The 10,858-nt window shown below is 33.6% G+C and overlaps 2 protein-coding genes across 2 annotated transcripts; one reads left to right on the top strand and one right to left on the bottom strand.

Moving 5' to 3' along the window:
* The first annotated feature begins 1,611 nt into the window (after positions 1 to 1,611).
* Positions 1,612 to 4,312, top strand: LOC106777435 (H/ACA ribonucleoprotein complex non-core subunit NAF1). The gene is made up of 3 exons (XM_014665020.2): positions 1,612 to 2,353; positions 2,933 to 3,010; positions 3,176 to 4,312. Exons 1-3 carry the CDS (start codon positions 1,745 to 1,747, stop codon positions 4,178 to 4,180), a joined length of 1,692 nt encoding a protein of 563 aa, XP_014520506.1. The 5' UTR covers positions 1,612 to 1,744; the 3' UTR covers positions 4,181 to 4,312.
* Positions 4,313 to 5,570: 1,258 nt separating this feature from the next.
* Positions 5,571 to 9,782, bottom strand: LOC106756583 (protein ULTRAPETALA 1). The gene is made up of 3 exons (XM_014639064.2): positions 9,270 to 9,782; positions 7,692 to 8,016; positions 5,571 to 5,935 (listed from the first exon to the last, which is right to left on the bottom strand). The coding sequence occupies exons 1-3, from the start codon at positions 9,478 to 9,480 to the stop codon at positions 5,761 to 5,763; spliced, it is 711 nt and encodes a 236-aa protein (XP_014494550.1). The 5' UTR covers positions 9,481 to 9,782; the 3' UTR covers positions 5,571 to 5,760.
* Between the last annotated feature and the right edge of the window lie 1,076 nt (positions 9,783 to 10,858).

Raw genomic sequence — 10,858 nt, 5'->3', positions numbered from 1 at the left:
AGATATAAACTTTTGAGCTGTAAAATAAATGTGAAAAATAAATTTTATATATATATATATATATATATATATATATATAAAAAGATAATGATTTCTTTTTCATTTTATTCTTTCTAAATTGAATAAGACAACTCATCAAATTAAACCAAATGGAACTTATTTTTCTATCCTTTATGTTAACCAACATTCTCGTTATTTTTTTTTTTGGTATAAAAGTTTGAGTGAGTTAAACATCTCTCACAAAATAATTAAAAGTAGAAGTGAAATGTTATAGATGGAAGTTAAATATTTTATTATTAAAATACAAAATTTAGAAGAGTTCATGGCTTTACTCCAAAGAATAGTATGGAAATAGTGTGGAATATGTATTATTGACAACTTAGAGAGACCACGAACAAGGAATCTTAATATTACTTTTTGGATTTAAAACCTAAATAAGAGATTGTATTGTAGGACAAAAATCATATGTGAATACATGTAACTTAAAAAGTTACATATTATTTGAACCATGGCGTAAAATGCAACAATATCTTGATCAATTTCAACATCAGAAATAGTGGGACAAAGCTCTCTTAAACATCCAAAATATATATATTGCAAACAATAAATAAATTAATCAAAAGATATAAGTTAACATAATTAACTTTGATATGAAAGGAGTGAAATCCAGAATGGTTGAACCTCTTCACAATTTTGAAGAACATACAATTTGGCTACATCAAACTCTCTTTGGCTTAGAAAATCTGATGGATTTTCCACTCGAAAAGCTCTACTAGGTCAGCCACAACAATGCTTATTTTAAGAGATGAGGAAAGTAAACTTTTGGTAGAAGAAAACTAAAATTGAGACAATTTTTTTTTTTTTTAAATCAAACACACAAAAATTATTATTTATTATTTTTGAAAAAAATATTTTATTTTAAATTTAATATTAATTATGTCAACTAATCATAGAAGTATTAAAATTATTGATATTTTTGTAATTAATAATATTTTTGAACGTTTATTTTCCATAATTAGAATTATTATTATTATTATTTTATTTAGTTGGTTTTTTCTTTAAATATATATTAATATGCTGTAAAACATAAATCCATTAATAATGTGAATCATTTGAGATATGGCTGTTTGCATACCTATAAATATAGCTACCTTTTTTTAATAATTTTTTTAAAATTGTACAGAATTTTAAAACAGAAAACACATTAAAAAAAATAAAATAACAACTTTGTGGATTTAGGGTAAAAGTAGATTTATCTCAAATATGCAAAGAGTATGATTTTAGCTGTTTAAGTTCATCTTAGATTATGGCAACTCCCATTAAAAATTTAATAAATATAATTATAGAAAAATTTTCAAATATTTATTTATTTTAAAAAATGTGTTTTGATCTATGCTTAATTGACTTGGTGGCCAATTTAAGTAATTTTCATGTTAAAAAATGTATTTTCTCTACTACTTTCTCTTAAATTAAAAACCTGTTATTTTCATAATATTTATCATCTATTTGTGTAATTTAAAAAAAAAAAGGTTTATAAAAATATTTGTGTAATTTTTCAGAAAAAAATTTAATTGAGAAAATAAAATTCTATATATAAGTGTTTCTTTCCTGTAAAGGTTGCATACAATACAAAAACCCCTGGCGCCTAGGGTTTAAGCGACCACACCTAAACTACTCGAAATCCTTCCTTTGGTTTCTAAGCTATCTACTTTTCGTTTCGATTGCGTGCTGAAGGTTTATTACAATGGCTTCCCAACACGAAAGCGGGTTGAGTGTCGACCCGATTCCTATTGGGGTCGAGACAACAATGGCTTCGCAACAGGAGAATCTGTTGGATATTGATCCGAATCCAGTTGGGGTGGAGACCCAGGAAGCGCAGACAGAAAATTTTGCGACTTTGGGTTCTGTTGTTCCTATTGAGGAAGGTGTGGAGAAGATCAATTTGTTGGATTCCTCTCATTCTTTTTCGATTGAGGAGAAGGGTGATAAGGATGACAGCGGAAGTGATAGTGATAGTGAAAGCGGTGATAAGGATGACAGCGGAAGTGATAGTGATAATGAAAGCGGAAGTGATAGTGATAGTGAAAGCGGAAGTGAGAGCGAAAGCGAAAGTGAGAATTCAGGGTCTGAAAGTTCTGATTCTGGTAGTGAAAGCAGTAGTACTAGTGATAGCGAAGAGGAGAGTGATGATGGCGACGATGATGATGAGAACGAGGTACAAGTTGAAGAAGGCGAGATTAGTTCTGATGAAGAAAAGGTAGCTAGTTGGAGCATGGTTGATGATGATGCCGATCGTGATGATGAAGATGGTGATGCTGGAGTTGGACCCATCAGGTCAAAGAACGAGCTTCAGGTGTTATTTTATTTATTTTAGTTGTATTGCTAATTTGATTGCTGCATTGAAATTAATATTTAAAGAAAACGTTGTCTACTGTGAGCATGTAAAGTATTGTGTGTTATGCTTTTGTTTATAGTAAATGCGGTGTGGTAGGTTTATTTAGTTTGCTTTTTCTGGGAGAATATTTTTCTCTCAGGTATAGTTATGTTTGAGATTTATTTTTTTTATTTTTGCAACGCTTCCTGTTTTCTGGGAGTTAACACAGTAATTATTGAAAATGTGAAAGAATATAAAGTTGTTTTCTCAATTTCCTGTATAAACTGCTAAAACTAAGAAACTAAGTGAAAACAGAAGGCATTTTTTTCAAACCAAAGACGACAAAGTTTGACCCTTTATACTGGAGTTTTATTAGGAATTTTGTATTAGAATACAATAAATTTGAAGATGTCGTGATGTTCAATGCAACACACGCGGGCTGAATAAAGTCAATAAGTGGAACTAGTCTGAGTAACTTGATGATGACTCGGGTCATTGCTATTTGCAATTTTATTTGTGCTTTTGGGTATTCTTTTGAATGGTTGTCAACTTATGCAGAATCTGCCCGTTGTTCCTCCTGTCAATGCTGCTTTGGAACCACACCATCAAACGTTGCCAGTGGGAATCATTACTTCTGTAAGTCTACAGTAGCCCTATCTCAAATAAAAATAGGCATTATTTCAAATATAGCTTCTTTAGATGCTTTATTAAATGTGCGTGTTGTGAAAATTGCAATGGAATATAATAGGAATGGTGCCAAATAGTGTTGGAATAATCTTAAGGAAGTTTCTAATTTTTCAGATTCTTGGTGCTCAAGTCATTGTGGAAGGAGTGGAGAAGCATGACCCTCTTAATGAGGGTTCTATTCTTTGGTTGACTGAAAGTCGAAAGCCACTAGGTTTAATTGATGAAATCTTTGGACCAGTCAAGAACCCTTTTTATATTGTTAGATATAATTCTGAAAGTGAAGTTCCTGAAGGGATCAATGGGGGAACCTTGATCTCGTTTGTTCCAGAATTTGCTGAGCATGTGCTTAATAACAAGGATCTTTATAGGAAAGGGTACGATGCTTCGGGTGCAAATGATGAAGAGTTATCTGATGAAATGGAGTTTTCAGATGATGAGAAAGAGGCTGAATACAAGAGAACGCAAAGAACTACAAAAAGAGGTGTAAATGATCAAAATCATGGTAAGAAAAAAAATAACAGAAAGAAATTTTCACCTAAAGAGCATGCAGCACCATCCATGCCTGATGCACCTGCTGCACCTTTGGTTAGTAATGGAAATTGTCCTCCTTTTCAAGGCATTGGACAAGCTCTGTTGGGTGGAACTGCCACAGTTTCATCATTTCCCTACTCAAACGCAGCGCCCCCCAACTTTGCTACTCATGGAATTTGGACACAAGGAACATTTCCACAGCAGCCACAGAATGCTATGTTTCCTAATGGTTTTCCTGCGAATGGGTTATCATGGTTGCCACAAAACACTCAAATTCCTCCACAGCTGCCAATGACAGGAATTTCATTTCAACAGCAAGTACATGGCAATCAGGGATCTCTTTCCTCAACTATGCTACCTGGGATGCAGCCCAATATGTTTGCTCAATCCATATATGCAGCAGGGCTTGTTGGTCAAAACCAAATGACATTTGGGATGGGATCACCCTTCCCACAGATTCAGCCACCTGTACAACAGGGATTTCCATCCAATTCTGGCGCGCCCCCTCAGTTTCATGCACGTCCATCTGGTAATCGTGGAAGAAAAAGATTTCATGGTGGAAGGAAAGGGTGGCGACCAACTAAGTGAAGTTCATTTATTGTGTAATCCATTGCAAACTGAACTGATATATTGAGTCAGGCTATTTTCCAAGGAATGTATTGCAAATGTAAATTTCTTGTAAGCCTTTGAATTTTGAAATGAATTAGGCAAGTTCTTGAAGTAGTCGAGTTTCTAATCTCAAATTAAAGGCATCATCATTTGTGGTTGAAAGTTATATGGATTTGACTAGATGGGTGCTCTTTATTTTGTCTGTGTACTTCCCATGGCTGAATCATATGCCGATGGATGTTTATCTAACCACATCCTAGAAAGTCCAATTTATTCCTGCCACTGATAGAAACTCCCTTTTTAAGAATCTATCGTAATAACTAGAAACAATTCTAGTATGTGCAGAGAAAAATGAACGTTAGCATCACTAATGTTCTTCTTAAACTAAGTAGAATGTGTCTTATTAGAAACAATCAAGTTAATGATATATATCTCTTAGAATCTTTCTATGCAAAAATAAGTTCATAATATACCAAAATGGCAAAATAAAATGTTGCACTAGCCAATGATAAGAAGAAAAATTGGAAATATTTTATACTAAAAATGGTCTTAACAATCTCTTAAACCTACAAGCTCAGGACAAATATTTATACGCCATCTCCATTTAGTTTTGTAATCTAAAATGCAAGTAAACCTTGAAGCTTTTTCAGGCCTAAACCATTTCATACCTCAGAGGGAGAGCTGGAATGAGTTAAAGTTACAAACCTACGGAAATCAAAAGGCATAATAGTCTAATTGTTCGATAATTTGTAAGACTTTTTTTTAGTAAAATTTTGAAAGGAGCTTTTTATCTCACATTTATCTTCTTTTTCAAATATAATAGATTATCATTAAAAGATCTCTCATTCTTTATGTTATCCCATTTTGTAAGATAAAAGCTACTTTCAATTTTTTAATTTAATAATTAAGAAGCAATTTAAGAATTTAATACCTCTTAATAGACAAAGTAAACCATTCTCACAAATGAAAACCAACATAAATGCTTAATGTTTGCATAGACCATTGACAGTCTGAGAGATATAAACGTGCCCTTGGTTGTCTGAGATAAGAAAAAGACGATAAAAGTATCCTTTAAAAAGAGAAAACAGAATAAGCAACCACTTACTTTCCTTTGGAATCATTTATACTGGAACAAAAACATGTGGCTCATATATAAAGAAAGCACACTCACGTCCAACCCTCCAAAGGCACTATTGAGGACTAAATAAGAATGCATCGACTAGGAGGCAATAATTGTCGAAAACACGGAGCTGGTCGGCTACTGCATTATTATGGCTAGGTCACTATCCATTCCAAACCTGCCACCTCTTTTATTAACATCTTTTTTCCTTCATGATAATATATATAAGCAAACATAAGGAGAAAGAGAGAGTGAAAATAAATTGCTGAGATTGAAATTTATGATCCAGTCACAGTGAGAACAATGAATGGTGAACTCAGTCAGACTGGTAATGAGCAATTAGGAAATTAAATTAAACGTATTGTTCTTATAGGGAGGCATAAATAGGTCACATTAACAAGTGAGAAAATAGAAAATAGCATATAATATGAAGGAGGAGTCAAGCTTTGGCATTGTTTGTAAAGTCAGCACAAGTCTGGCAACTGCAATCTGAAAAGCGGCAGATATCACAGCCAAAACAGACACAAGAAGTGCAACCTTTGCATGTTGGAGAACGAGTGCATCCCCTGTAAACTCTACGACTTGCTCTTTCCTCTTCATCATCACATGTAATTCTGAAAAATAATTACCATTATTAGTAGCTCCAAAAATTTCAGTAATCACAAACATGCAAATAACATAAACAAGACCAATATGATAAATGGTAATGCTGTGGATATAAAATAAAACCATTTATCTACTTCTGTACTTTCACCAAAATGCTTTCAGATAACTGTTTGTAATGGATAAGAATATAAGATACCCATCAGGAGCTTGTCCTTCGCCTCCAAAGTGGGGGTAACAATCTATCCATTGTCATTGGTTGCAAAGAATCTTTTATTATTAAATAAAAGGGTGGTGATCAGTCAGACATGGGGTGAAAGGAGAAAATGGACATAGTGGACTGCTAACTAGAAATAACGTGCAATGGCTGATCAAAGCGATGGTATACATTTAAGTCAACAATAATGAAGTTCTAGAAGCTATCTAGTTTCAAATATAATCACAGCATAAACAGCAGTATATATAACTGCAGAGGCCAAAATAGTCTAAGCAGTAAGAGGTATTAGCAGTGGTGGGTGGAAGATGAACATGTAGGCAAAACACCTCTAAAAAACTATATTATAACTTTTGGGCTAGATAGAAAACAATTTTTTGTTTTCCTTTTCTGTTTTTACTTTTAATTACAAAAGTGTCACCTTCTTTGTACTTTGTCTTCTGTTTTCAGAAATTCAAATGGGAAATAATGAAAAAGGTTTTATTTTTTCTTGTATCACTGCTTCTTGTACAAACATCTGAAAACAGAAAACAAAGTAGAAACAAGGCACTATTTTTGTAATTAAAAATGTAAATAAAAAATGTAATCTCAAACCAAAAGTTCCCGTGCTAATGAATAGTTTTCATTCTAAATTCAGGAGAAAAGAAAATCATGGGAACAGTAAGACCCATACAACCTAACTGTCATCAACGAGACTATATTTTTCTACTACATTCCTATAACAAAATTGCGCCCAAATTGTCTCAGGAAATAGTCATTAAATTATTGCCCAATGTGAATTTTTGCCCAACAAAGATATTCAATCTACTGCAATTGCACAATTTTGAAAACTTAATCATTAGGCGCATTCTATTTCAAACTCTTTTGTCGTACACTGCAATTGCACTCATCATTCCCTTGATATAAGTAAGACCTTGCCAAATGCCAGCTTCAGCATATTTTTGCCCCTCTTCCATTTTTGAATCCCTGTTTAAATCATTAAATCCAGAATGCACAGCTTCTGGCCAAATTGAAATATTGGTACTTATGTACTTGTAAAAACAATAGATGCCATAATTTAAGTCTGTATAATAATAATTCAACCAACACATGAACACATACAACTAAACACATAAAAATCAGAAAAATTTGTTCAATAAATATCTAATTTTATCACTAAGGATGCTACCAAACTTTCGTTAGAACCAGGCAAGCTTAAGCTCTCCCAGACTGAGACATGCAAGATACTATCACCAAGACTGTACACTATAGCTTGCATAGGACTCTGCAAATTAGCAACTATTGGCTGCTACAGATTCAAATCTTACTCAAGATTAAGAAAAGATCAAAGGTATTGGTTCAACTTAAAAAGTGGCCATATCACTTCCAATAATATAACATTTTAAACAGGCAGTGCTATTGGCATCAATGAAAGCGTTCAAAGCATGGTGAATTTATGAACATCAATCTAATAAACGAACATTACAACATGCCATCAACAATCAAAACATGACTTGCTCGTTTACATTTAATTATCTAAAAGGGCACCATATATAAGAGAAAAAAGAACATACTTGTCATATGGAAGATCAGAACATTTCCAATTTGCATCTGCCAAAGCATCATGGTGAATGCGGCATTCCTCTTTAGTTCTCAGACGAAACCTACGCTCTTTATTGCACCTAGAGCAGCGAACAAACTCATCACGGTGACAAGCACGGCCATTTTGGGATCTATGGGATCCGTTTGCTGCTTTTGACACCTGATTGTAGTATTTGAGCAGTACTGTTTTACACAGTGGAACCTTCTCACCATTAACAATCACCCAGACATTATTCTTCCATTTCCTAGCAGTCTCTCTTCCAGAATGTTTCTCAAATGCAGAAGGAGTCAACTTGGCTATCAATAAAGCAACGTTAATGCAAATAAAAAGGTCATTTGGGAGACAAACACTAACATAAAAGAAATAATAATAATCAGAAGCGACACTAAATAGCAAGCAAAGTCTAGAATAAAAAATCAGAAAAAAGGTTTTTTCTTTTTCAAGAACTAGGCTATTAGAGCTAACTTTCCCCTCTCAACTTCACCAGAGGGCCCATAAAATCTTTTCTTCTATTTATTTATGAGTGAATTTTCAGGACTCTTATCCACACTTAATCATGTGATCACTTCACTAATTGTAGATCTGAAGGTGCTTTCAAGTTCAAATCATATTGGCATTGCTTTACATTACTCTATGAAAATCATTTTCTTAAGTCGGTATTTCATGTATATTTTGTAGAAACGATTACTTAAATACATCCCATTCTGTGAGGCGAACATGATTCACAAGTAACAGTCATTAATCTTTGTTTTTCTTTAATGCGCATGCATCAAGATATTAATCCTTCTATACATTCTTGTGGAAGCAAAAATAACGCAGACATCTGATACATGGAACAAATACAACTAGACAAAGCATATGCATAGTGATTGAAAGAATTAGATTCTATTTTCAGTCTCTGCCGAAGGTACTCGTTCAACTCAGTACCCAACAATTAAAAACTACTCAAGTGGAACGGATGGTTCATGCCAAATACAAATATCAATCAATCACATTCATTCCTAACATAAGAGAATATGCCATCAGGGACAAGAACCAAACTCGTGAGCAAAACTCGTTACATATTGATTAATAATAATACCATAGGATTACACAAACAGTCTACTCTGTCAAACAGACTTCGATCACTTTCAAGAAACATGGAGTAACGGTATAGCATAATGGTTACGCCACGTTATTATTATATACAAACAACAAAAAGGTCTCCTTCATAAAGAAAAAAAGACACGTTTAAGCACACAAAAAGACAGGTGTTGTTTAAAAATCTTCAACAATTGCACACAACAAAAACAAACACCCTCCAAGCCCGATCGTGTAGTATACCAAACCAATAAGTTCAGTGAGACAAATCAACATACAGTTCAACTGTATGAACGAACCATCACAAACTCACAAACCGAAGCAGATCAAAACAACCCCATAATGACACCCATCAACGTCAAAAAAACTCACCTCAACACAAACTTCAGACATGCACAACACAAAAACACTCACACAAAACAAAACTAAACAAAAACCAAAACCCTCCTCTTTGGAGAGAGAAAGAGACCTTCTTGACAACCAGGGGTGCATTCACAAGTGATTTCAAGGAACCCATTAACGAAAACCCTAAGTCTTCCAACAGCGTCACCATATCTATGGCTCGTGCACCCGCACGTGACTTCGACATAGTCCCCAACACGCTTCACCCCACTCACCTCTCTCAGCTCCTCCTCGCTGAATATCGTCGACCCACTTTCTCTCTCTAACCCGTTAGCCATTTTCCCCTCAAAAGACTCTGTTTTTTACCAGAAAACGATGTGGGTGTAGAATCGAATACCAAGGGCAACGCAAAGCTGAAGACGACCCAACACCACGTTAAGCCTTGAGATCTGACACTGAAACGTTGAAACGTTTGAGAAGAGAGAGAGAGAAAGAGAGGAATAGAGAGAGATAGTGAGGGGTTGGTGATGGGGTTGAATGAATAAATGAATGAGCTGGCGTAGCCAAACAAATGTTGTGAGTGAGGTGAAGGGGTTAAAAGGCTTAGGGTGCTACTTGCTATGCATGATATGATATGTCATGAGATGAGGGAGGATATTGATATATAAAGAGAGATAGAGAGAGAGAAAACAAAAGTTTATAGGAAATCCTCTCATGAAACCAGACTAGGTTTTTGATATTCGTGTGTTTCTGTTTTTATTATCTTTTTATTTTAACTCAAACCATATTTTAGGGGTCAGGTTCTTAATATTATGATTTTACATTAAATAATGAAACGAATTTAGAGAGAAAGGCCCTTTTAAAAAAATAAATAAATAAATAACATAAAGCCCATATGAAATGAGAATTTGATTCTCTTCTGCATAACTGCAAGCCATTTTACCACATCATGGATCTGAGTCAAACGGTTCGGTTCAATGTTTTTACTTTTAAGGTAATGCAATACAGAAGTAGAGAACTAATGTTAAACTGCTGATAATATTACTTAGACTAATTTGATCCTATGTATATTTACATGATTTTACGTTCCAACCCATTATATATTACATGCCTTATTCAGAATTTAAATCCTCTATATGTTGTTTTGTCATATTCTATATAATCAATAACATTACTTAGTGATCGTATATACCAAAGACAGTGACTACATTAACTCATCTGCATTCAACACGAAAGAAATATGGTAACTTCTTTCGATTTTGTTTTGATTACTACAATTATATCAGACGTTACTCCAGCTGCAACCACCATGGTGATAATATATATATATATATACGTTAAAAGTTGTAACAACATAAGGTGATGAGAGGAGAATTGATTCTATATATCTATCTCCATATATGGCAGAAGACTTTCTGAATTCCAACACAACAGTTAATGAGTGAAAAACTCATTCAGCAAAATTGGTAAAGTCTTTATTTGAGAACTTGATACAGACACACTGAATAAAGTTCTCAACTCTTTACCGGGACTCGATCAAAATGCCGTCATAGTTTATCAAACGAATATACTTTTCCCTTAATCAGGTACGACATGAAAAATCTCCCTCAAAAAAAAAGAACAAATATTTTGTTGATTATTCACTACAGTATTACAGAATTATATATATATATATATATATATATATATATATATATATATATATATATATATATA

This window comes from Vigna radiata, chromosome 2 (genome assembly GCF_000741045.1).
Source record: "Vigna radiata var. radiata cultivar VC1973A chromosome 2, Vradiata_ver6, whole genome shotgun sequence".
NCBI classification, from domain to species: Eukaryota; Viridiplantae; Streptophyta; class Magnoliopsida; order Fabales; family Fabaceae; genus Vigna; species Vigna radiata.
Note: the sequence above shows the minus strand (reverse complement) of the source record. Positions and strands in the feature narration are given on the sequence as shown.

Bases quoted from the DNA above. Each gene is read 5' to 3' on its own strand.
- LOC106756583 (XM_014639064.2), bottom strand. From the start codon at position 9,480: ATGGCTAACGGGTTAGAGAGAGAAAGTGGGTCGACGATATTCAGCGAG. The intron at 8,017-9,269 runs GTCTCTTTCTCT...CTTTATTGATAG, and splicing joins CACCCCTGGTTGTCAAGAAG to CCAAGTTGACTCCTTCTGCA. The intron at 5,936-7,691 runs GTATGTTCTTTT...ATTATTTTTCAG, and splicing joins TCTGATCTTCCATATGACAA to AATTACATGTGATGATGAAG.
- LOC106777435 (XM_014665020.2), top strand. From the start codon at position 1,745: ATGGCTTCCCAACACGAAAGCGGGTTGAGTGTCGACCCGATTCCTATT. The intron at 2,354-2,932 runs GTGTTATTTTAT...CAACTTATGCAG, and splicing joins GGTCAAAGAACGAGCTTCAG to AATCTGCCCGTTGTTCCTCC. The intron at 3,011-3,175 runs GTAAGTCTACAG...CTAATTTTTCAG, and splicing joins CAGTGGGAATCATTACTTCT to ATTCTTGGTGCTCAAGTCAT.